Here is a 27,891-nt window from a genome sequence, read left to right as displayed (position 1 = left end):
TCATCTATTTAAATTCAAAATAATTACATACAATATTTTTATAGAAATAGATATTTAACTATGTCGAGTAGGTAATTGTTTTTTTTTTAATAATGAAAAATGAAGGTGATGATTTTAATGGTTACATGTAAATTGTACGTAAAACATTTCACCGTGAGCTAATTTTCATAGCTGATTTTGACAAAATTCATGAATAATTCAAGAATGAAAACCTAACCTAACGCAATCTACCCTAACAAATAATCCAGCATATCGGCTATTTTCTAAATTTCAAAGATCCCCTTTTAAATTTCCCGAAGGGTTTCCCAAACTATGTTCCGCTGGATGAGAATAAAGAAATGTTCCACAACAATCTGGAATGACGTTATATGCTGGAAAAGTTGCAACAAATTCAAATATCTTCGACTTCATCATTGGCGGCCCTTTGTTTGACCATTTGGTGGGTCATTTTTAAATAAGTAATTATATTATTTGAACTTGGCTTTTCGTTGTATACTTATTGCAAATTAGGTTTTTATACATTATAAAAGAAGTGCTAGAAATTGTTATAGATAGGTGATCAAAAAAATGTCCATTTCACATCAAACAATCAAACACATTTAATAAAATACCGTAGCTTTTTAGCTTCATTTTTCATTTAACTGTCACTGTCAGAAAAAGTGTTGTGTACTGATATGGAACGGCGGGATCATTTATATATATAAAACACTTTTTATATTTCCACTGATTTTATTAGAAGGTAAATTTTATGATTAATATAGCAGATGACATTTTAATCGATAACTTGTATTATACAATGGTTTAACACAATGAATGCAGTCGATGCGTATTACTCTAAGGTTGGATTTAAACTAAACTGCATACAAACATTGAAATTGCATATAAAACTTTCAGACAACAATAGGAAGCGATAACAAATAAGTATAAAAAGGTTTACCAAAACAAAACACGCTCGCCCATTTTATACCTGTTTCATTTAAACACATTAAAAATTTACATCTCTTTCATTTCTGGCAATGACCTAAATGACGCCTAATACGGCGACAAAATAATATGAAGAAAAAGAAAAAGACTTTGTGCTTCTCTTCGTCTGACATATGAGAAATGAGAGAGAAAGAGAAATATTTATAAATATTTTATCCCGGCAGATTCTGAAATGACCGAGCCCGACTATACAGCGACCGATCGTGATTCCTTCTGCTTAAATTTTATACACACGGTTAGCGTGCGTCGCGAGTTGACGCGTTCGCCGATAATTATAAGACATTGTACCTACATCTTAGATTATAACCTACATAGATTGTAAGATATTTATTTTTGGAGGGTCATTGACCAATTGACCTAAGAGAGGAGCCGCCAATGGACTTCATATTGACTTTTTTCCACGAAAGTCGACTGTCTATCCAATCCGTAGGTACTCCTTATTTTTAAATTAATTAGGTTTTGTCTCTTAGCTGTAGTGAAGAAAACCATCTTAGTTTTGTTGGGACTTATCCTGAAACCGATTGTGACGAAAAAACTCGGAATTGAATGTACCTACTAAATATGATTTATTAAGACTGCACGCACACACTGAATCTACACGCAAATGGTGATAAAATATGAATTCTGGGCACATAAAGTCAGTGTTCTATAGTATTTTATTTATATTGAATCTAGCCTAGCTGGAAAAATATTTCCAAAAATGTCGTGCCTTGTAAAATTGAAAAAAATTAAAACCGCCATTTTTTTGTTGGTAGAAAAATCATAAAACTCTTTATTATCTCATATCTCCTATATATTATTATCCTACGACTTTTTTCCGTTTTGGCGAGCGATTGTGTGCCTTATTTGTCATGTCCGATGGGTTAAAAAAAACACGCATTACCGAAACGTTCTTCATTTGAAATTGACGGTTTTTCCTTATTTTCAAATCTTGCAATATATTCCCTATAGCTTTCCGACACGATACTTGACTTTATTGACCGCGCAATCGATTGAGAAAAAATTCACTTACTTGCAACACTGGTTTGTATCATCCATGTGAACGATTTTAAAATTATTAAAATGCGTTTTTGACAAACTATCCTTAATCGGATTGACAGATACACATATTTTATTTTATTTAAGTACTAATGATCCCGAGAGATTTCATTCGCAAATTTATTCATAAGATCGTCTCAAAAATTATACCCCTATAACCTAAAAATATTCGTATCGACCAATTATTGTAATCATTATTTACGTTAATTACTTAATAATCATTATATTTTTAATGTCTCTATAAACGAGTATGACAAACAATCGTCATTTGTAACACTGTTATTTAAATAAAAAGAAAATGATATTTATTTTCTAGGATGTAGGTAGATGTCATAGTAATAACAATCCATCTACACTTTTATCATTCTTGACTTCTCACAATTCCACTGACACTTTGTTAACTTTCGTCACTTAAAAATGTATCCTGTTATAATAACTGAACACATTAAATCGAATAAACAATAACATTTATACGAATTTCCATTAAAACTGTTAATTTTATTATCCGTCTATCTCTACCATAGATAATAAATTTTGGCAATCATGGCAGACGATCGGGCCAGACGCAATATGCCAATGTAATTTGAGCATACTACTCTTGGTCATAATTTATTATGAATCGCTATATTTATCAAAATTGCTGATATTATATCTACCTATTCATATCGTCATTATCATCATCAACCCGGATTAATCCACTGTTGGATGAAGGTTATCCCAACTTGATTCTACTCTTTTTGGTCATAAAAATTTGGATGTTTTCCAAAATTTGTGATTTTATATACCTAACCATTTATATCGTCATTATCATTATCAACCTGTGTCAATCCACTGCTGGATGAAGGCCTCTCTCAGCTGACCTTTGGGTCTTACAAATTCATATTCTTATCAGAATTGTTGTTCTATTCCTCTCAGATATATGCATTGCTTCATTATTTATCAACAGTTGTTTCGATATGAATGTCCCGCACCGGGAAACAATATTATTTAGGGCTAAAATTTTAATTCAAAATTTGATTTTTTAAATATTATTCTATAGCTGCAAGCACTTATTATTTATAGACAATGAAACAAAATAATGTTTAAATTTATTTTGTACACTGCTAACCTTCTTCTATTATCTAAATGGGGCCCGTGGGAGATTAATATACTTACACGTTATATTGGATCGCTTTTTATGATAATCATAATAATTATATTATATTGCTTTATATTTGGATGATTGAGATGTATAATTGATCATATTTAAATGCACGTGATTTAACGAAATATTATACACATATTGATCAAAATATCAGTGGTAGCAATCTGCGATTGCCAGCTGTTCTGCTAGGACTAGCAGCCTGAGGCGGTATCAGATGACATTCTGAAGGCTAGACTCCAGATTAAACTACGCATATGACCTCAAATCTATATTGGCAGTGACGACATGCAAATCATAAAACTGACAAATCAGCGAAATGTCAAACTGTCTGAGGTGCATGAAAATCCATCCCAAAGGGAAACTATAACTTATGTCATTATGACGAAAAGCTGTCTGCAATATATAGCGAGACAGACTGGCGAGAGCCATCTGGGTCAGCTAATATTATTTAATTATGAAGAAGAGACGGTGAATTTTCAACATTACATAATTATTATAATTAGGCAGACTAAGCAAACGATAAATAATAATCAATTACGTAATATTTAGTAGGAATTACATAAACATTTTTTATGCAATAAAACATATATATTATTATAATCATGTTATAAGAAGGTTCGTTCCCCCATAATTTGGTAGTTTTTTTTTTATTTTTCATATCTTGTGAAGATTCTCGTCACTTTTCTGCATCACAGTATTTATTTTTTTGTAAAAAGGCCTTTACATATTTTAAAATAATAACACAATATTATAGTATGAGGCGTGTAGTTTCAAAAACAACTTACTCCACTACTTGACGAAAATGAGTTATGAATGCCAAAATCTAAAGAGAAGTTTTTGAACAAGTATTTTTTGTATATAACCCTAAGACCTAATAGCATTCAATCTAGTAGAAAAATCAATTTTAAAATCGCTATTACTTATAAAAGAAACTTATTCCAGGAGTGTCGCAAACCATTTTTCACTTATTCCAAATTGACCAATAGGAAGACTGCATTTGCAATGGCGTCTTTCAGTTAAACAATAAACACGGTACGAAATTGCTCACCAAATTTTAGATGAAAAAGTGTTACAAGCCAATTAATATAATTATTAGTTGTTTAATATCATCATGGATGTGCAAGCTTCACCTGTAATACCCGAAAATGCCAGAAAACGAATACGTCATACGGAAAAATGAAAAACAAATATCGTCAAAATTCGACAGTATGTTCCTTATGTTACTGTCAATGTACTCTAAATGAATAAGTGAGAGAAAACACATAATTTCCAGAAAGTGAACGAATTATTGTTGAATCGTATGGAATATTTTGGGGTTTGATGAAAAGTTTTTATAAAACACGGGTAGGTACAGAACAAAATTATCCACTTTGGAGAATTTTAATGCTGATTTGGCCAAGTTTTCGTGTTATTTTTTTTGTGTTAGTTTTCGTATTATTTTCAAGCGAAAAAACTATCATTGGTACCGTGGCATTAAATTATTAATGCTTTCAGTTTACTAAGTATATAGGATAAGTATTTTTAGTCTATCTATAACTATTGAAATTTGATTAACCACTTATACTTTGTTTTGTTGTGATAATTCCTTATTCTGTAATAATTGGCATTTTTACTATATGTATACGCCAGGGCTCGAAATGGACTGGAGAGCACCGGAGCGCCGTTCCGGTTCGTGGAATCTGTAAAGTTATCGCTCCGTCTCGTGATTAAAATATTTTGACCGTCTGAGCTAGATATGCCATATAACAAAAAATCCAGCACATTATGTTTATAAAATACCCATGAAATTTGATAACCATGTTAATATCTTCATAAAATTTTCGAGCGCTCCGGTTCGTAAACTTTTCCATTTCGAGCGCTGGTATACGCACAGCGAAGGAAGTCACAATATTTTTATTTAAGGAATCCGTTCATCAGAAATAAATAATATTATTAATGGTACTAACTACTAAGACTTTCGTAATGCGATTTTTAGCAATCGTATGTTTGAAAATATTTCGGGCGTCTTCACGAATTCCTATGAATCAACATTAATTGCACGTCGTGTTAATTTATTGATATTTTAATTATTTTTCGTCCGAGGGGCGTAAACTTTATTCTCAAATGAGGATATATAAGTAATATTGTTTAATATATATTTAAACAAAAAGTCAACAGAAGCTTGCTTCGGTGACAAGTGTCTTAGCAATTTTATGTTATATCATAATTTGAGTATCACGGGTTAGGTTTATATCACTACTCATATATTTTTTTTTATAATATTATTATCAATTATTATTTACTTACCTAATTTTCATTTAAAATTACACTTCCTTTATATTAGTATACTTTAAAAATATAAGGTTTTTTATTGTTCGATTTCTATTTTCTAACTAACGTTTGTTGTTTTTGTTATAATAATACAAAATCGGTGCGTGTACTTATATACGCGCGTGCGCGTTAGAAGTTATATCTACTTCTTTGGCGTAACAAAACAAAACGTGGTGACTTAGAATCAGGTTCATAAAATAAATAAAAGTTTTTCTTTGGTTAATCGAACTATCCAAATTGTTTGTTTGTCTTATTGGTAGGAAGTTGAAATGGAACATTTCGAAAGTTTGGTGTAGTTTGTATTCTTTAATAATAAACACATGGTACACTTTATAAATTAAATCTTCATTTTAATCCCCTAATTTTAGAGTACAATTATCTCTTGGACATAAAATTACTTATTCATATTACTGTCTATATATTTATATATATATATTTATTATGAAGGTTTTAATTATCTTGTTAAATTAAATACTCGAAAAAACGGGCCACTTATTGGAGTGCCGCTGGTTTAAAATTATTTTATTGCGTTATTCTGTAATTATTAATATTATTCAATATTACTATTTTAATTATCTTATTAAATTACACACTCGAGAAAAAGGGCCCCTTATTGGAGTACCGCTGGTTTAAAATTATCTTGTTGCTTTATTTCGTATGTCCTAATAATATTTACTATTACTATTTTAATTATCTTGTTAAATTACACACTCAGAAAAGGGGACGCTTATTGGAGCATCGCTGGTTTAAAATTATTTTATTACTTCATTCCGTGGTTATTAATATTATTTCATATAACTATTTTAATTATCTTGTTAAATTACACACTCAAGAAAAGGGGCCGCTTATTGGAGTACCACTGGTTTAAAATTATCTTGTTGCTTCATTTCGTATTTATTAATATTATTTACTATTACAATTTTAATTATCTTGTTAAATTACACACTCAGAAAAGGGGACGCTTATTGGAGCATCGCTGGTTTAAAATTATTTTATTACTTCATTCCGTGGTTATTAATATTATTTAATATTACTATTTTAATTATCATGTTAAATTACACACTCAAGAAAAGGGGCCGCTTATTGGAGTGCCGCTGGCTTAAATTTATCTTGTCGCTTCATTCCGTATGGTGATAGTACCCCGATCACGTGATTATGTCGCACTTTCGTAACGGTGTGCGCGCGCAGCTCTCTACTAAACGCGCCAAAAGCAAACTCAAGCAAAAGTATCAAAACCATTTTAATAGGATGTCCCTATGCCTAAATGTCACAAAACAGTGATATAATTTGAATGACCAATTTTATTTACCTAATTTCAAATATTTTAAAATTAGTAACCCAGAATAATTATTTTGAATGGGTACGAATATTCACGACTTTTCCTGCAACACTTAACATGACAGTTTTTTTAGTGGTTTTTACAAACGCAATTTATTCCAAATGTGTTAGTATCAAATATAACTTCTTCCAAGTTTCAGAAACAAAAGTAACTTACTCCAAATGTAATATTAGAAAAAACCTACTTTTAAGAATTGAGATAAGAATTGAGAAGCATTGAGATATCCATTTCAAAGTGTAAACTACAATTTTCAACAGAAATAACAAAAAAATATGTAAAATCAACACCGTAAACAGTTTTTTGTTGTTTGCCAACAATTTGTAAAAGTGGAATAAGTTGTTTTTGAAACTACACTCCTCGTATATTGTACCTTTTTCTTATATTGTTTTTGTAACTACTGCACAGACTGGCAAACTCGTGTAGATATTGTTACGTTTTTGTTATATTACGTTAATTAGTTAATTGAAAATTAGTTTAGAAATATACACAAGACGTGACATTATTTTGTTCTTCTTTTCTTTGGATGGATTTAGTTCCATAATTAATGCCATTTTGCTTATAATGTAGATGTAGAGAAAAAAAATACGAATAAAACTACATTTATAAATCAATACCATCAAAATGTCAAAAGTGGCCTTTTGCTTTTGGGGATTATTGTAATATTATTATACTTTTTAATAATAATTAATTTTTGTACCGTCCAACCTCTTTAGTACTATAATTCCATTTTTTTTTAATAGTAACACTCTGAACTTATAAATCGTACCTGGCAGCACTCTATGCTATGTCAGTTGTCAAACTCGAAGTGTCATGTTGTTGTCAAAAATCCGCTTTGCAACAAACTACAAAACAAAGAAATGACTACCGAATTATTCTTATAACGAAATAAGTTTAAAAATTCATATTTTTTTATATACCTAGTTTGCATTGCCATCGGCACTTATTGTTTTCTGTGATGTTTTTATTAACAAGGTATCGAAATTATATTTTGATTGCCGGGTTTTCATTCTTGGTGGGGTGCATGTTTGCTTTGAATGTGATGAATTTTGAAGTGTGTAATGGAGCCGTTGGTACAATTTCAAAATCTAATGCCGCTAACCCCGAAAAGAAAAAAGTGCAATATATTGCGTTAATATTCTCTAATCCAGACAACATTGATCGCCGAAACGCCATTAGAAATACATGGTTAAAATTAAAAGACGGCTTTAAACAGGATAAATCAGTCAATAGTTCGAAGAGTTCAGTGATGCAATCGCACTTCAGGCATCATTTTGTGGTCGGCGTATCTTCCGTCACTGACCATGTTAGAAAACAATTGAGAAACGAACAGCAAGAATTCAACGATCTATTAATATTACCACATCTTAAAGATCAGTACGCCACACTGAGTGAAAAACTTTTACAGTCTATCAAATGGATAAATGAAAATTATGTTAATATACATTACCTGCTAAAATGCGATGACGATTCTTTTGTAAGAATCGATGCCTTAATTCGCGAGCTGGAAAACAGAAAAGATAAAATAGTAAATCCAAATAATTCTATAAAATACTCATCCCTCACAAAAAAATTTGAAAAGGTTTGTAATTAAATATTTTTTTATTCAATAGGTACTGAATAGCAGTGGCGAAGGGTGGAGGTAGGCTGTTAAGATCCAACATAAATAGTGCATATTTAACTTTGTTAGTCATGCATATTTGTTTTAATTTACAGATGGTGTTGGTTAATTTTTAAAAATCAATTAAACCCTGCCTCACCAAACCATAATAGTTTTGGTATATTTTGAGATTCGATCCTTTATCTGTCAAAATTGTGCGCACTTTTTCATTCATACTTATTTGTTTTTGTTGAATTAGAAACATAAGTACACCTATTATACAATCATGCTCTTGGTTCATTTTTTTAATTCAATAATCCCTGCCTAACCAAACTATAATAGATAAAAAATATTATTCTATCTATAAAATATTCAAAGGTATGTAACATTTAATTGCATAATTTTAGATATTTTATGATAGATCAGTATTTTTTGACTACATATTATTTATTATGGTTTGATTTCGCAGGGTTTAATTGAATTTTAAAAACTAACCAACATGGTCTGTAAATTGTAGTCCTATTTCATTGAAAACCAATACGTATGACTGACACAGTTTAGTCTGCACTATTTATGTGCGGATCTTAACAACCTACCTCCACCCTTCGCCACTGTTGAATAGACATAAGATTTCAGAATGTAAAATTATTTTTATTGACTATACAGAATGAATTCTTCACAAAAGAATTCTTCACAAAAATATTTTATGTCTCGGTTTATTACAAAAAGCGCCAAGTCCGTGTTTCATATTATTTAAAGCTTGGTTGATTTCGCGCATGTTTAAGTCAACCAATAAGAGATTGTTCAATATTGGAAATGGCGTCTCCCATGCGGTAGCATCCGGTAAACTCATTACAGTGCCGCGGGAATATGTGCCTTATGCGGAATAAATTAAAAAGTGAGATACAAGTAGCGCTATGTCCAATTTTATTTTGCCTATATTTATTACATTTAAGAGTTTATCGGCTGAAACAAATTGCCCTTTGGTTCTAATTTCGACATATAATACAACGGAAAAAATAATCTCACATTAAAACAAATATAATTGAAGCTTGAAACATAAAAACGTTGTTTCCCACAAATTTTGAATTGTGGACCTGTCGCTTTTTGTAATTAGACGCCTCATATACACAAATCATCGGAAAATCAACATTTCAAAAATCGCAACAATTCTGTCTGCGGATTTTTGAAATCTTTTATAGTTGATTCATTAAAAGCATTACATCTTTGTTTTATTATTAAAAGTTAAGGGCGGACGTGCTCAGCGTGGGTCAAAATGGAGCTTTTTTTCTATTTTCAAAGCATGATCCTGGACATACCTTAAACGTTGTAGATAATCTATTTATATAATTTTGAATCCTTATTATCCGTTATATTTATTTTAAACATTTGATGACTGCATAAAGTATTTTTATTACATAAAATAGTATTCTTTTAAACCTCTCGCTCTAATGTTTTAGAATATAGTCATATTTCAGTACATAAATGTGCAGTGGTGTTAAGATTTTTTACATTTATTAATTTTTAAACGCATTTATAAAACCATCAGTATAATTTATATCAACATTATTATAGTGAAATATTTACGATAAAAAATTATATTGATAATCTCTGTGATCCCAAATTTGACAAGAATTGGGCATTTTATTATTCAAAAAATGGGCAAGATTAACACATTTGAAGATAATTCTAAAGATACTCATTATAAGCTATGTCTTTGACCATTCAAGTGTAATAAACATCTACGAATAATGATTGCTTTATAATAATTATTGACCTAAGAATAAGGTAGTTTATAAGATAGTAGATAGTAGGTAAGAATAAGAGTAAGGTAGTTCAAACACGCGTGTTAACATTATTTTACTCCATACTTCAATTATAGTTTGTCAATTTATGGCTACGGCCGTATCTTGTAGCTTAACCACTGGGGAATGCCAAAAGTAATGGCGTATTTCGAAAAAAACACTACTTTATTCTTAGGTCAATAATTATTATAAAGCAATCATTATTCGAAGGATGTTTATCACACTTGAATGGTCAAAGACATAGCTTATAAGGAGTATCTTTAGAATTATCTTCAAATGTGTTAATCTTGCCCATTTTTTGAATAATAAAATGCCCAATTCTTGTCAAATTTGGGATCACAGAGATTATCAATATAATTTTGTATCGTAAATATTTCACTATAATAATGTCGATATAAATTATACTGATGGTTTTATAAATGCGTTTAAAAATTAATAAATCTAAAAAATCTTAACACCACTGCACATTTATTTACTGAAATATGACTATATTCTAAAACATTAGAACGAGAGGTTTAAAAGAATACTATTTTATGTAATAAAAATACTTCATGCAGTCAACAAATGTTTAAAATAAATATAAAGGATAATAAGGCTTCAAAATTATATAAATAGATTATCTACAACGATTAAGGTATGTCCAGGATCATGCTTTGAAAATAGAACAAAAGCTCCATTTTGACCTACGCTGAGCATGTACCCCCTTAACAAGCCTATTTTTTTTCCAGGAAGTTCATATACCAGTGACTGGCTTATACTGGGGATACTTCCAGGGAAACGCACACGTCAAAACAAGAGGTCGATGGGCAGAAAAAAATTGGTTCCTGTGTGAAGAATACTTGCCATATGCCTTAGGAGGAGGTTACATCTTATCTGCAGATATTGTGGCTTTTATCGCTCAAAATTCACATTATTTACAGTATGTTCTGACTTTATTTTATTCGTATTCTTCAGGATTTCAAAATTCTGCATTACGGTGTATCGCAATCTTTGTCACAGTTCACTATTCAATTACAAAAATTGTCAAATAATTTTTAAATATCACTTTTATATTAACATATTTTGTGTACATGGTATGTCGATGCTCAAATAACCTACTCATAAGTCTCGGGTCCGGACCCCCCCTAGAAACGGAAAACATACAAATTATTTAAGAGAATGGAATATTACTTCTTCTTAGTCTCCGTCAAGATTTCATAACTTGAAGATCATGGTGCGGATGATTTGGCTGTCGAACAGTATTCTGCACGAGTTGGTCCGTATGCTCTCAGCATTGTATGGCATGCAAGGCATATGACCACTGTAAGACCCGTAGCATTCATATATTGGTGAATATCTGGATCCAATCATTGCATTAATATTTTGATGCGGCATGTCTAAAAGACGAAACAGCACGAACAACACAAACGGGCACGCATGATCCAAATAATTATTACGACTGTTAAGCCTCGCATTCAATAACTACTACATAGTAGATTCGACAGCTCACAATAACTCATAGGTGAACACTCTTAATTATACATGTAGCCCAGGTGTTTATAGGTAGACCAATGTTTAGAGTGCCTGGGTATGGGTAATGTACATAAAAATTGGGTTATTTCACGGTTGAAGCAACGAGAAGCTATGAGTAGCAGGCTGGGTAAATATGGAATGAATGACAGCATTTTTTGAAATCATTAAAAAATTATGATATTTTCCAAAATGGACTACCCCAAACTATTTTACCACATTTTTATTAGCTCGTATTCTTGTTTGTCCAGTACTAATTTTTTCTTGTTTGTCCAGTGCATTTTTTTTCTTGTTTGTCCCAGATTTGTATTGGACAATTGAAGATGTTTAACTAACTTCCCGACAAGCTAGACATTTGAAACTTTTAGAATATATCAGAACACGTCGACAATGCATTATTTTAATAGTTTTAACCAGGGCTTTTTTTTAAAAAAAAAAGGTGCCGGAACACACTTCATGTCAAGCTTTTTACTAAATAAAATTATATTCAAATGTCACTTAAATGAAATTTAAAGGAGCTATGCCACGAAGCGAACAAAAAAAGGTTGATTTTTACGATAATTTTTTATTTTAGTCAAAACAAAGCTACAGAAACAATAAAATACATACATTATATTTGAAATATATTGTACAAATAAGACTAAATAAGACTAACTTTAAAATATAATTGTAAATACATATGTAATGTATTTATTTATGAACTTGAATAAAAGTTTAGAGTGATTTCCAAAGTTTTTTCCAATTCTCGTCTGATACATCATCTCGATTCCTTTTCTTAGTGTTAGAGTCTAAGGCCGAATGTCTTCCTTTAAGTAACCACCTATCAACATATTTTGAAGGATCGAAAAGTGTCAAGGGTGGTCCCACGAGTTTGATGAACAAGAGTGCCGAAACTGTTTTAGTGTTTAACGAAGCTCTTGTTGGGGTAATAATAAGATTCATTTGCGAAAACCCCCGTTCACATTCACTTGAAGAAATGGGAATAGAATTCAGAGCATATACCAAACGCAAGAGTTTTTCAGAATATGTCTTTTCGAGAATGTATTCGCGAAATCCACGAATCATTTCTCGTTCATCTAGTTGTAGCCTGATCGAAATGTTTCTAATTTCCATCTCTCCAAATGTCAACCGATTATCAATGTCTTCAGGCCAATATTTTTGGTCAAGTACGCGAGCCCAAAGTGCAAACTCAACATCTTTATTATCTAGCAGCCTTTTTTCAATTGACGTTTTCAACGTGGAATAAAATATTTTCGGATCAATAGGAGGATCATTTTTAGAAACTTTTTCGTGAAGTAAAACTCCACGAAAATGCAGATTGCTTATAGCAGCTGCAGCACATTTATAATAGGGTCCAAAATTCTGTTTTCTTTCTTCAAAAACTTGAACGAGTTCATTTATTTTTCGATTTGCAATGTAAAGGTTCACATTGCGATTTTGTAGGTCCAAACTAAGTTCCGACAATTCTTGGAGAGCGTCGCACATCAATGCTAGATCCAATAAAAATGCTGTTGATGTTATTTTGTTCTTTAAGCCACTGTAAGTACACTTGTCATTTTTATCTCTTGTAGGGTCATTCATCGCTTCTTCAAAATGACGCACAAGGGATTCATAATTATTCCACACAGCCGAAACTGAACGAAAACTAGATGCCACCCATCGGGTACTTAAAACTCTTCCGATTTTCAGTACCTCAACGCCTAGTGATTCTGCACATAAATGCAACTCTCTATTATTTTTCGGCGACGCGTGGTATAAAACATAAAGTTTATCAATAAATGATTTGAATCTATTGATCCCTGAAATTTTTTTTACAACATCACTTACTGATAATTCTAATCTGTGATTAGTACAATGCCAAACTATAATTGAAGGAAATTTTTCTGTCAGCAATTTTTTCACTCCATTTTTAGAACCTAACATCACAGCAGCGCCGTCGCATGCAACCGAAACTAAATATTTTTTTAAATATTCTTCTGTCATCCCATATAAATCAAGAGATTGGAGTAATGATTCAAATATTCCTTTTGCCGTTACGTCTTTAAGTTCAATCAAATCCAAAAACAAATTAATTGGTGAATTCATTCCAACACTTTCGACACAGCATCGAACATACACAATGAGGGTGGTTTTTTGGCTTATGGTGGTAGACTCATCAATTATCAAAGAAATTATATTTTTCGATTGAACAATTTCTTTGAAAACATTTTTTCTCATTTCATCACATATATGATTTACAATGTTAACACATGCGTTAGTGGAATGGAGAATATGACCCATTTCGATCCCATTTAGTTCTTGGAGATTAATTTCACTTTCAAACATATTGAATGATTGATTTTCCTTAGCTACTTTATATGCAGTTCGAAAAATGTTTGCTGTTATTACTTTTTCGCGAGATAACGATTTTAAAAAAGTATTTTCAATCTGCTTTTTTTTGGCTTCAGAAATGATTTTTAACGCTGCTTTGTGTGCAATAGATCCTCTGTGATCGAAAATTTTTTTTCGAAGTGACCCCAATTGTACCTTCCTCTCTTTCCCAGAATACGTGATTTCATTATTGGCCCATTCTTTGGATATTTTCATTCCCATTGTCGTTTCAGTTCCAAGAGTTCCAACGTTTCTGCAAATTGTGCAGCCAAGTTTCATTTTGTGTACGTTCAACCATTCGTTTTTTGAGCAAAAATCGTTTTTTTGATCTAATGACCAGCAGTCTGGCCAATCGTTTTGAGTTCGACCTTGATCCCCGAGATCAGCTAGAGATGATTCAGGAACATCTACATGTACCGATATTTCCATATCTTCTGTCATCGTTTCTGTTTTGAGCTTTTTATTTGCGGAATCGGCGCCGCTGCCGGTGGTTGAGAAGTAACAGGAAATTTTTTTCATATTTAAACTTGGGGTTGCACTAAATAATATATAAAATAGTTGCACAACACGTAATCGTAACACAAACTGACTAAACAAACGTAAATAACAATATACGCAGATGCTGCCATGCGATAAACGTCAAACTGTCAAAATCATAATACGCAGCATACGTATGAAGCTAGTTACATACGCATGTTTGCTATTTAAACTATACGGTTACTTCACTAACACTAACACGCCAACATTCAAAATGGCTTCCACCTGTACCTTATTTTATCATTTTAACGAATTATTATTGTAATTACTTAAGCGCAAATATTTTTTCGTTTAATTGATTTTGAAATAAAACCGTGAAAAAAGGTGCCGGAACGCCGTTCCACCGCGTTAAATGGAAAAAAAAGCCCTGCTTTTAACCATTTTTAAGCAGAATTGAATTCATTTTCAGTAAATTCTGTTTTGTATGGAAAGTTATTATTGTTGATTGCTAAGGGGGTCCTATCAACAAAATTATTAATATATACGTGCGTTACTATGGAAATCAATATAAAATGTCAAAATGACATTTCAGTATTCTATATTTATTCAGTATTTCTTTCTATCAAGTACAATAAAAAGTTTTTATTAATACATAGAATTGTCAAGTTTATATGATTCAACAGAAAATTTAAAAACGTGGTATATAAAAAGTTCTTTTTATCTTGTAATTATTTCTATGTAAACATGTTTGATATGTTAGAAAAATCTTTATTGCATTTTCTCCAAAAGGTGGAAACTTTTTTTTACAGTCAAATTCAAAGAACTGAACATCAAGGGTGGGTTCTATCTTTCGTCAAATATATGACCACATCCTTTTTTTTCCTTTTCTAAATACTTATATTTATTTCGAATATTGATTTAGTCAAAATTTCTTCAAGCACACTCACATATTGTTCTTCTAGTGGTAAGAAACTGGTAGGAACCATTAGGAATTAACATGATTTTTATAAAAAAAATAAGTATTGTACATGTTTGCATATTTTAGTTTGATCCTTGTATTTTTCTATGCATAATTTAATTGGCGCGCATTGTTAATTGTTTCGTTTCGTTCCATTTAGTATGTCACCTCGTAGCATAGTTGATAATGCGCGGACGGGGCATCAACCCAAGAGATGCAGGTTCGATCCTGCCGGGTGTCTTACTTTTTTCAAAAAGATTTTTTCTATTGGTTATAATATATTTTCTCAGACGTGTTTTTCAAATTTATGTATGTTGAATAATTAAATATTCTGTACATTTGCGCATTGAAAGATGGTGACTATAAACCCATGTTTACAGTAACAACCTTACCGGTTTGTTTTGACATTTTGTTATAATGTATGTATGAAATGCTGGTTTTGTGTTGTCATTGACAGATATAGTGAATCTAAAATTGTGTTGAAACCCTTGGTTTTTGACAGATGCAAGCGATAACAGTGTAAATTTTGCTACAAATAATTCTGCAATGCGAAATATCTTGCAGCCTATTTAATCAGTAGGCTTAGTAACCTTTATTTCAGCTGCACTTTCATATATTTATTGTATAGAGATAGTTTTGTTAAAATGTGTTTCCGCTTGATATTCACTACAATATATAAAAATTCTTTTATGACACATGTTTCACTCACATACTAAGATCTATGAAGTATCTATCAAAATTTATGTTTGAGTTATTAATGTTATAATTATTGTCAATACTATGTCTTAGAATAGAAGCTGTGTAATGTGAGAAAAGGGTTGATAAAATTCCAAGTTATGTAGGGAGTGGTAATTTTTAATGAGAAAATCGTGAGGAACAGGAAGCAAAATTTCCATGAGCTGGCGGCAGTTGAAGCCCACAGTTCTAGACAACATGTGGGTAGTGATTAAAGATTTCCCACAAACATTTAAACATAAATAAATATTTTTTAATGTCTCATTTTAATAATAGTGTGGTACCTTGTTATGTTTAAAACAAAACATAACCAACTTTACTCCGAGGGCAACACTATTCCTTATCGATGGTCGACTTTGAAGACTGTTTGGCCGAAATAACATAGAGGCGGCTGTCTAATTTCCGGCGCCAAGAACGGATGTCTCGTGGCGTGACACAGGACTCAGGGCTTTTTGAATTTGTCTGCCGTCCGATACAGTCGTGCTTCAGTGAGGTCTACCCGATAGCATCATGGACATGACCTAACTGAAGTCCGGCGCGGCCATGCCGAGAAGCCTCTGTTTTCGTTCCACTATTGGTATTTGAACCTATTATTTGATCCACCAATCTTGATTATTTCTCTTTAATTTAGCCACGTGTATTTAATTAAATCTAGTTAGCCATTTCAATTTCAGTACTGAGCCAGCCTAATATCTATTCTTCAATGTATTATAAATTCCTTTTTGTCATAATATAGTTTACTGTCAAAGTAGTAACTGGTCTTTCATTTATTTATTGTTTCTATATTCTATACTTGTTTGACTTATCTATCACGGTCTATAAGACCGTGTGGCGCCCCAATTAAATATGTCATTCTTAGCAATGGATTCTATGAGCCTTCAGCCGTGAGAATCCCAATCTAATCTTAATTTCAGTTGTCAGTTGCGGGGTTTCCAAAGGAGTAGCGGATGCGGTTTGAGAGAAAGATCGGGTAACCCACGCCCTAGTAATCATCTTATGTTCATTTGATCTATTTGTTTCTTCGGAGATTTCGTTCTGTGATTGTGATTTCGTATCACAATCACAAAATTATACATAACAACCTCAAGTATAATATATATATAAAATATACACTTAATATTATTACGTATTCATTGCATCGGTCCCATTACAAACTCTTCATGATGGTGGTTGTCTACTACCTTTTATTTAGATAAATCATAATACTCATAGTATAAAGTCTTTACCAGTACAACGCCATAAAATTGTAGCTAAGATAATATAATGTGATTCTGGAATAGTCCTATTATTTTGTTAGTGTATTCTTGTTTCATACTTCTCTTGGCATTTCGTCCAAAATGAAATGACTCAATTTGTGATACATACAAGTTATGTCCAGTCCAATATTGCTTGCGAAGTTTCTTTGTGCACATACTGTACAAGAGTTGACACTCTGAATTCTTCTCTATTTTCGGATGCTATAAATGATCTTACAAGCTATATCTATTTCCATAAAATAATGATATGTATTCTAAAACATTATGGTAATGGTTTGACATTTTGTTTTCAGATTTTACAACTCAGAGGATGTGTCAGTGGGAGTATGGACGGCTGCATTGTCACGCGTGGATCGCTTTCATGATGTCAGGTTCGATACCGAATGGTCAAGCCGCGGTTGCAACGATTCATATCTGATCAGACATAAGCAGTCTATCGAAGACATGCAGGACATGTTCACAGTCTTAACAGAATCTGAAGGATCAAGAATATGTCGGTTAAATTATTCACTCCGTCCAGCTTATGAATATAATTGGAATGTTTTACCAAGTCGGTGTTGTGATATAAAAAATTAGAAGAAAATCCTACATACCTAGATAAAAATTATTTAAAAAACTCTATCATGATTACCATTCAAAGTAACTGACATTTGAAGATTTTATCCAAAGTCAGTTATTTTCACTAGGTATTCATTTTTTTACGTTTTTCTTAGCTCATATTCTTATTTGTCCAGTGGTTATTTGTCCGGTACAAATCTTGCAATCGATTTTTAACTAACTTCCCGACTAGCTAGACATTTGAAACTTTTAGAATATATCATAACACGATAGAAGAGAAGAGGCGATATGACAGCGAGTCGCAGTCAAAGCCTCGGTAAAATCAAAAAAAATCATAACACGATGACAATGCATACTTTTAATACTTTTAGCCATCTTTAAGCGGAATTGAATTAATTTTCAGTTAATTCTGTTTTGTATGGAAAATTCGTAAAAAGTAAAACAATATTATTGGTTGCTAAGGGGGTCCTAGCAACTAAATTATTAATATATACGTGCGTTACTATGGAAATCAATATGAAATGACATTTCATTATTCAGTATTTCTATCAAGTACAAATTTTTTTGATCGTTTAAGCTAGTCAAGTCAAGTTTATATGATTCAACAGAAAATTTAAAAACTTTGTATATAAAAAGTTCTTTTTATCTTGTAATTATTTTTACATTATATTCCCTACTAACTAGTGAATACAATACCGGTTTCACAGTAGTTTTCGAAACCGAAATACCGGTATATTTGGTATTAAAAAATCGGAAACTAAATGTATTAATAAACATAAAATGTAGGTACATTCTTTGTTGAGTTACACAATGCCTGGTTTGTTCCCGTTATTAAAGATTACAGTAAAATACGTTCAAGGAGAATTTAATAAAGACTTGGTCAATCGACTAACAAATGGTGAAAGATTTAGTTTACCTTTTAATGAATAGACTTCAGTAAGGAACCGCTGTTATTTAAATGTAATTGTGAATGGTGAATTGACTTCAAAGTTGCAATTATGAGATTGTAAACTCTACACAACTACTTCAAACATTTTGTAAATGAATTCTCACTCTTAAATGATCTTTTATTATTATTCCTCGAAGAAATATTGATATTTATTTGTTTATTAGTATTATTTATGTTCAAAACATTCTAATTATTATGATGGTTGCAATAAAAGTAATTACATTGTATTATGTATGACTCGTCAAGTCTTAAAACCTGCTCTGGAAATTTTGCAATATTTTTAAAACCCCCTTTTTTATAAAAAGTAAAAAGTCACCAGAGCGGATTTTGTGACTCAACAACATGGGATATACTACAATGTTGTGAATAAAATGATTATAAAATCTTTTCATACAAAACAGTTACTTATTTTAATCTTGACTCACATAATAATATATGTATGTATGTGTAATATTACTAATTGTTTTTTTAGTTATGTCACTTGTACCTACTCATTTAATCCTTAGCACCTCAATTGATTGTACTTCTTTACTAAAAACTTTTGCATTTATTTTTTATGTAAATAATCAAAGTCATACTTTCTGCAGATTATTAGTTGTATTTTTTTATTAATAATGTATATTGCAATAAAAGTATCATATACTATATATACATATATAATAGGCAACCCTTGTAGTCCAATGAGTAAGGCACCGGCTTCTCATAGATGGTATACAGGGTTCCATTCCTGCAGGCCTATTCTTAACAGTTATCACTTAAGCATGTTTCCGTTATTTCATTAGTCTAAATTAGCATGTTAGGAATTCTTTATACTAAACGTGATAAAACAGTTAGCGGCGGCTATTTTTAATTCTTGGTAGACATGTCGGTCAAATTCAAACAGAGCCGCAGTTAAATGGTATCACCTTTTGGCAGTTCGGACGGTTAACTTTTTTACACAATTAACCGCCAGAATAGGTAAAGTGATAATTGTGATATATTTATCACAATTAGCTCTTTTTCGATGTTAAGTGATATGTTAAAATAAGCCTGCTGGTATGGTTACAATTTATCTATGTTAAGTTCTCAATCATGGGTCTGTAATGGTTTCACTAATAATTAGTATAGCCAGGTCCGAAAATGCAGCTTTGCCATGCAATCGATCGGATTATTCTGATTTTTGGATATGTTTTATAAATGAAGTACATATGTGTTTTATTCAATGAATAATTCACAAGACTTGAAAATGTGACATTTTATATATTATGTATGTTCAATATGTTTAATAGTTGGGGTCCTAATATAAAATCAAAGTCGCCGCCAAAAATCACACACGAAACTGGTTATTTCACAATGTCTCTTCAGCAGTGGATATAACGATAAAAATAGTTACTATTATACCAGTGTTGATTTCAGTATAATGTTCTTGCTGATGGCCAAATAGCTTAAGCGTTGACCTACAATATCGTGGGTCACAGATTCGGATCCTATTGTGGCAAATACACATTGTTTTTCAGTTTGTGTTTGAGTCAGAGTATGAACCTATGGAGCAAGCGGCTAATATCATTTCTCGTAAAAACAAAAATCTGTTTATGCAAACCTCCACCTTGTGGAGAACCATATTATGATCTTATAAGGATCGGACACGGTATAAAAAAAATTGTAGAAAAAATAATTCTATCATATATTTGTCTGAATTTTTTTTATATAATTAATAGATAGTGTGCTACAGTGGTTAAAAATGGAGAGGAATATAAAAAATTCACATAACACTTAGTTTTGCGTATATTATGATAATTATAAATTTAAATTAAAGGCTCTATTCCACATATATTTTTAAATTACGAGGACCTATTTCCTCCGCTTCATTGTGTCACTGTCAACTGATATTAAATAATATGTAGGTAGAGGTACCTACCTATACCATATTTAAGTTACTCATACTAATAAATTTTAAAAACAAAGTTACAAATTAAGATATGAACAATAATTAAAAACAAAATTCTATCATTAAATTTAGCAAGCATTTCAGAAAATATAAATGTAATTCAGTACTTCATTCAGTCTGCATAATTGAATATTAATAAGTTATGAGGAATTTAACCAATTACCACAAATTCAAAGGCTATCAATTAGTTATCAGCGATCCATTAACAATTTTTTGATGTAAAAAAAGAAATCAATAAAAAGGAACAATTACAGTTAAGCCCCAGAATTTTATTGTTCATTTATTCCGGTAGGTTGATATCTATTTCCTCACAAACTGTTGCTCTCAGTATTGTTTTGCAATTTAAAATTATCAGCGTACTCGTGGATCTGCTCAATAATGGATAACATTTATTCTTCTTCATTTCCACTGTCAACTAGTAACTTTGGCACAGGATACAGTGCCGTATATCTCACATTTGAACGAGAACTAAGGACTTTAGATGACGTGACCCGAGATCTAAGGGTTATAACAGTATGAAAGAGTTTTATACCTGAAATAACTCAGTATCCACTTACCGATACTCTTAGATGCGCTGGGGTAATGCATGATCATCATCAGGACCTCAGGAAGCAATATGCCAATCAAAATACCTAGATCTATATTTCGTACTAATTGCTTCACGTGCACACAGCAACATATCACATCCAAACTTTCCCTAAGATGAGCTGGAGCATACATTATATTATTATAACGGCTCGGTGAAAAGATTTTACTCGCCTAGTTTACTAGAGTCACCTTGCTACCACTGAAAACGGATAACACTATTTAGTATGCTCTATCAGAGTAAGGTGAGTTATTCGATTGAACTAAGTACATGATCGGACTACGCCATATTGCTCACCTTATAAATTTACTATGAAACAATAATTATGTATAACTTATTGTCATTATAAAACATTAAATAAACCATTATACACTTTGATCACAACCCACGACTTATCAATATAAATAAGGTATGGAACTATAAAAATATACTTAAATCAGAAGAACCCGATTGATTTCATATTAAAATTACCCCGCTAACTGGACGGTGTTATGCAATAACCATTTATCTACTAAAATTATTACATTTATCTACAAAAAAAATATTACTTTAAAACATACATTGTGATTGTATAAAGACTTTTTTAATAATATGATCAGTTGATTTTATTGCAAAATAGTAATCGTTGCAAAAAAAAAAAAGTTTAGTTCTGAAGGTTGAAAGTGACAGATCCTAAATACCATATTTATGGTTCAATACAACTTACCTTAGCCTTGTATTTCCACTTTAACTTATAAAACAATAATTATAATGAATTTAAGTAAGTGGGGCGACGATAACTAGGCAGATATTGTAAAAAAATGGAAAAAACGACAACGTGTGACATCAGAGTTTCACAACAATGCCATGTTGTTTAGTGAATGACTGTTTACTGCAAAATGGATTTGTTTATTATTGTATACACATATTTTTTAAGTCTCATAAATGGCAATACAGACCGAATTTGACAATGATCTTTTTTGCAAAACTTAGAAATCATATTCATATTGTCGTTACAACGAAAAACACAAAGTGTCGCTTAATTGGTTATTGCATAACGACGTCCCTGGCAAAAATGTAATTGTTATTGTATTTAAAAATTTGTTTGGTATTAATTATTAATTCAGAGTATGGGGTTATCCATATATGTTGTCACGCCCTAAGAAGGAGAAGGGAATGTGATGAAGGTTGTGTAGAAAATATGATGTCACAAACCAACAAAATATAAAGTGAGAACATTTACAAAGAATTCATTTTTACCGAATATGGGTGTGGGTAGAGAATACCAAAAATGGTGTGACACCATTTCTTGGCAACACCAAACTACCATATGGTGATTAGTTTTATGGTGCCACAATCAAACAAGTACGCATACTTATAAAATGTTTTGTACCATTCGTTATTTTTGGTATTTTTATTGTGCCTGCATGCAAATGCATGCAGTTTCTTGATATGAAACCCTATTTGTAGATTAATAATTATATGACATAAGCACTGATAAAACTAATACAAAAGACATTTTTTTAATATTATAAGCTTAAGGAGTCTAGCACACTACCAGGGGCAATACAATTTACTAAAAAAATGTGTTTATTTTTTTAAAATTACTAATATGTATCCAAAAAAAATACAAAGAAAAACAGATATTTTTTAGATTATATAATAGGTAAGTACCTAAATACAAGTCAAAAACTGAAAAAATGTGTGTTCATTAAATATTTAGTTACAGTTCACAATTATTTGTTTTTTTTCTGAATTGAGTTTGATAAATTTCCCAAACTAATGGGTTGCGGTTCCCTGGGGGGCCTTAGGGCTTTTGCGGGGGGCCACAAAATCTTTCAGTAGAACTACAAATATTTATTTATGAATATTTTTACAATTATTATTACAACACCTCAAACACATCGCGAAGTAAAATATTTATATTTTTTACTTAGTGATGTATGTGACGCGTCCCAAATTATGAATCTACTTAGGTTAGGTACTGATATTTATATTACAGAAAATTTAACTTTTACTAAATTATGAATTTAGATTATAATAGTACAAAGATGATTTTAAAGAATAGTTTCATCAAATAACATAATAATGGATATCCGTACATATTTTTCAACTCATTAAATTTTTGAAAGAAACCTAACCAACCTAATTTCGAAAAATTAGCCTGGCAACACTGAGAAAATCTTTGTGCTTAAGTCCGCCTACTAAAAGTCTGTGACAAAAAGAAGACTTCATATTACTAAGAAAGATTTGGAGTTTGGAAGGACATAACTTTCCTATTAAAATAAAATTAATCAACAAAGACGACATTTTATACTGAAAGAATTAAAAAAACATCTAAGTATATAAATTTTATAGGAAGTGTACTGCTGCCAGAAATATTAGATTCTAGAACCAGTTGATCTATGAATATTAAAGAACCAGAAAGACTAAATTTTTATATTATCAATAAGTTTTTATTATTCTATATCATTATTTCAAGCGTCATACAGTTACATCTATCTAATTCACTGTTGAATAATTTAATAAAGTTTACTGTTGTGATAAACCCAGAATGATAGATTTTATGGTACCTACCTACAAGTCTTGTTTGCTGGTGATTCCACTGTGGCATACTTCGTATTCGTCTCTGCAGCTGTGGGTGTGGGTTTGATCCCGTGTAAAAAGCACATTATGTTCTTTCAATGTGTTTGATCAAGGTCAAAAACCAAATTAATTGTGCTAATGGCTAATAATCATTCCTCGTAACAATGTCAAATATTATCAACTGAACATGACGCTTTCTATATTTACTCTTAGTTTTTAAATTATTGTATTTGAAATAATATACTGTAGGTACCGATATCGCAGTATTAAAAAAATCAGAAAGCTCATCAATGCATAATATTATTATTATAATAATACATATAAGAATACAATATATTCACAAAAACATAAGGTTTGATGTAGGCACGTACTGTTTGTAAAATATTAGATATTATTGTTGGGCTCACTCTGTGAAGGGGTCCATATTACATTCTGCTTAGGGTGCATTTGTGATTTAATTTATATAAGTACGTTATTTACTTGCATAATTAGTATGATTATTATTTTTCTGTTGACTTCTTTCAATTTCAATGGTATTTAAAAAATGTACATACTTTTTACTTATTATAAAAATGTAATATACCTTACTTACTTTTTCGGATGTAACTTGGTGGAGTTTAAGGTGATGCCTTTACTGAGCCCTTTTTAAAGAGGCACCTAGCGGAAAAATACAAAGCTTGCAATTTGAGACATTTTTTGATAATTTACAATTTCAACTGTATTAATTAATAAATAATATGTATATGAAAACGTTAAAAAGATTTTTTTTTATCTTAAGTCAAAGATAAACCTACAATTTAAGAAAAACGTTATAAAATGTGAATTTTGTTTATGTCCCCATCTTTCTCCCAAGCAATGGTCTTGTTAGATCAAAATATGTTCAGTGATATTATCGGAATCTGTAAAAAACGTAACATAGTTTTTAGAATTGTGATGCTTAAGGCTATAACCTCAGTTGAGGCACGGTCTAAAAAGATAGTGGCTAGGCGATGCGTGGATTGCGGGTCGCGGGTGCAAATGACGCATGCCAAACGAAATATAATTTGTCATATAAATCCAACATGCGTCCTTTTAATGTTCTATTTATTGTTCTATTAGTAACAATAATAATACATTCATTGACATGTAGTGGCAGTACCTGAATGACACATTTTAGATCTAGAAAATAAATTACAAAAATATGTATATATCAGTACGCAGTGACATACTGAAGCAAACTGCTACAAGCGAGACTGAAATTTTGGCCTCTTATCTTCGTATTAAATTTAATGTAATTTTATTACATACTATTCGCATTTCATTATTTTTGGAATGGACACATGCAAGCAAATTTATAATAAACTGATATATTATATACTGCACTGCTCGCGGAACCCAGTTGGGTGAAGCATAATATTATTTTATATCAATTATAATATACAATTACCTGTTCCATGGCCCCCACATCCTGAAGCGGGCGTCCACTAAGGTTAAAGGCAGTGTGACGCTCGATAGTTCGTTTTTGGTGTTCGAGGTAAAATTAAGGGTATTCAGTGTATCAACAAATATTAACCAAAAAATGCAATTAATTACACAACCACATATATGAAAATGTTAATACGCCCGAAGGAAATTGCAGGCGATTTTTTTTACGATTAGGGCAAATTTGTGTTGTGAGTTTATCTCACCTATCTGGTCAATTCCCCAGGCTAGAGCCCTGTCAGTGCCCCTTTTGTGGTGGCCATGGTGATTTCCAAAATTCAGTCCAATTTTGGATTACTTATCGTGGGTTGTTAGACAAATTAATTATTTTTTGTCAATTTTGAAATGAGTTTCTGTGAATTAGAATTAGTTATTTTTACCTGTATACCGATTTTTTAAAAATTTTTCCCCCCTTTAAAAAAAAGTCAAAAGGGCAGAAAAAGGCAAAAAAGTGGTATTTTCACAAAATCTAGCATTTTTTTCTGCCAAACAGCTTGTTTTTATACCCCGTCTAGCATGTTTTTGTCAATGACAGTTGGCAACACTGTATACCACCAACATAAAAAAATATCTCATGTAATCTCAATGTAACTTGCCTCATTTTAAGACTTTAATACGTCACAAACCCCCGCTACTTTTATTTTTGTGGTTATAGTGCTGTAAAATTTAAATTTTATCATTGGAGGCTTTAATTCAATGATGAGATGCTTTCCGTGCCAATGTAATATTGGCACCATGATTGATATCTGACGGCTTATTTTGTAATTTGCTGGGATTAGGAGAATGTCAGACCTTCATCCAACAGTGGATCGGTAATATTTGATAAAGATTTTATTTTTGTCTATAAAGAGTTATCAGTGAATAAGAGTATTAGCCATACTGATGTCCACACAAATAGAAGTATCTTTTTCTGATATAATAAAAATATGAGAGTTACCATGCTGGATCATTGATAATGCGAGAATCCGACTCAATGAGGGGCTTCCTGCTGAGAAGACGGACGATTCTAGCTCCGGACGCCTTGGGTCCATTGACGTTCGGCGTAAAAGCAAGCACTTGGACCAACATCCAACTTCCAAAACCTCTGAAACCCTGAAAGAGATGACAGAAATAAATTTTGCAATCCTAAGTAAAATAATATAGTTTTAATATTACGACATAAAATTCTTAAGTTAATATATTGACTGCTGACCAGATAATTACTTTTTAATTAGCACATTTAAATAGCGTGTTAATTATAACGAATGGCCAAGTGAATGAAAATCTGCATACTAGCGAACTGCACTTTTGACCAAAAATGAAATTTTGATGGCATTTTGTTAAAAAGCATGTTTTATCGGGGTCTCAAATTTCAGATTTAACCTGTTGCACCCCGGGGACAGTTTTACGGTTTTTGCGGAAAAAAAGTCGCCACGTACAAGGTCTTGAAACGCGGAAGTTAATGGTGCAACCCCCGTTTTTTATTGAAAATGTTGCTGGAATGTGTACATTTAAAAAATATTGGCGTTTATTTCAGCTTGATCGGAGATCAAATGGCAAAGTTAGATGCAAATAATTGTGTTATCCAAATTAATAACCGGCAGGTTGGCGCGGGCGACGTGTTACGCATAGATCGGAATGCTTCACTCACGGACAATAATTGTATCTAGTGGCATCAGAGCCAGGGTGCGTGGTCGGGGTCCCGAATTTCAGTTTTAACTCGTTGCACCCCGGGGGCGCATCAGAGAGGGAGTGCGTGGAAGGGGTCTCGAATTTCAGTTTTAACCCGTTGCACCCTGGGGACAGTTTTATAATAATAAACTGAATTTGTACTACTTTTTAAGATATTTAAATGCAAAAAATGTACAAAAAAATAAAAATTTAAAATATTATATTTTTTTACTTTTTTAAATTCAATCCTTTGCACTCTACGTAACTCCCGGACAGCGCCGGGTGATATAGCTAGTTATACATAAATAAGTATTACAAAAATGTTTGATTTATTCTTCAACGAATATAACCACGAATATGTTACAATTCCATATGTAAACACCGCATATATTTATTCCAAATGTTACCATGAATAAAGTGTAGAGACTTTATTTCAATGAGAAGTATACGAGAATTTTATGTCAGATCCATGCAGGTGTAAACAGTAAGTGAAATTTTATGTCAGACACATAAAATAAGTATAACGGTATAAGTGTCAGATGTAAACGTACCATTAACTGTCAGATGTCACTCTCACGAGACGTGTAGAACATGTCAGATGACATTATATACACACTGGAAACCAAATCGTACCATAATTTGGCTTTTAAAGATGTCATCATGAGCATTGCAA

The 27,891-nt window shown here is 31.6% G+C and overlaps 2 protein-coding genes across 4 annotated transcripts in view; one reads left to right on the top strand and one right to left on the bottom strand.

Annotated features, from left to right (window-relative positions):
• The first annotated feature begins 7,595 nt into the window (after positions 1-7,595).
• On the top strand, positions 7,596-23,257 carry LOC147079882 (beta-1,3-galactosyltransferase 6-like). Its single transcript, XM_085945327.1, has 3 exons — positions 7,596-8,394; positions 10,946-11,136; positions 17,816-23,257. Exons 1-3 carry the CDS (start codon positions 7,771-7,773, stop codon positions 18,096-18,098), a joined length of 1,098 nt encoding a protein of 365 aa, XP_085801453.1. The 5' UTR covers positions 7,596-7,770; the 3' UTR covers positions 18,099-23,257.
• A 984-nt stretch (positions 23,258-24,241) lies between these two features.
• LOC147079880 (uncharacterized) overlaps positions 24,242-27,891 on the bottom strand; it is a 16,956-nt gene continuing 13,306 nt past the window's right edge. For 2 of the 3 annotated variants that reach the window (XM_085945345.1, XM_085945335.1), the window contains one exon: positions 24,242-26,660. In XM_085945345.1, coding sequence (XP_085801471.1) covers positions 26,502-26,660 — 159 coding nt within the window. In that variant the 3' untranslated portion in view covers positions 24,242-26,501. The remainder of the gene's footprint in view (positions 26,661-27,891) is intronic. The other variant, XM_085945354.1, reaches the window with a different exon arrangement.

This window comes from Rhyacophila brunnea, unplaced genomic scaffold (assembly GCF_057557595.1).
Source record: "Rhyacophila brunnea isolate RB1 unplaced genomic scaffold, BYU_Rbru_1.0 scaffold_1, whole genome shotgun sequence".
In the NCBI taxonomy this organism is placed as follows: Eukaryota; Metazoa; Arthropoda; class Insecta; order Trichoptera; family Rhyacophilidae; genus Rhyacophila; species Rhyacophila brunnea.
Note: the sequence above shows the minus strand (reverse complement) of the source record. Positions and strands in the feature narration are given on the sequence as shown.

Excerpts from the sequence above, each read along its gene's own strand:
- LOC147079882 (XM_085945327.1), top strand. The coding sequence starts at position 7,771 with ATGTTTTTATTAACAAGGTATCGAAATTATATTTTGATTGCCGGGTTT. Across the intron at positions 8,395-10,945 it reads TCACAAAAAAATTTGAAAAG|GAAGTTCATATACCAGTGAC; the intron begins GTTTGTAATTAA and ends TTTTTTTTCCAG. Across the intron at positions 11,137-17,815 it reads CAAAATTCACATTATTTACA|ATTTTACAACTCAGAGGATG; the intron begins GTATGTTCTGAC and ends TTTTGTTTTCAG.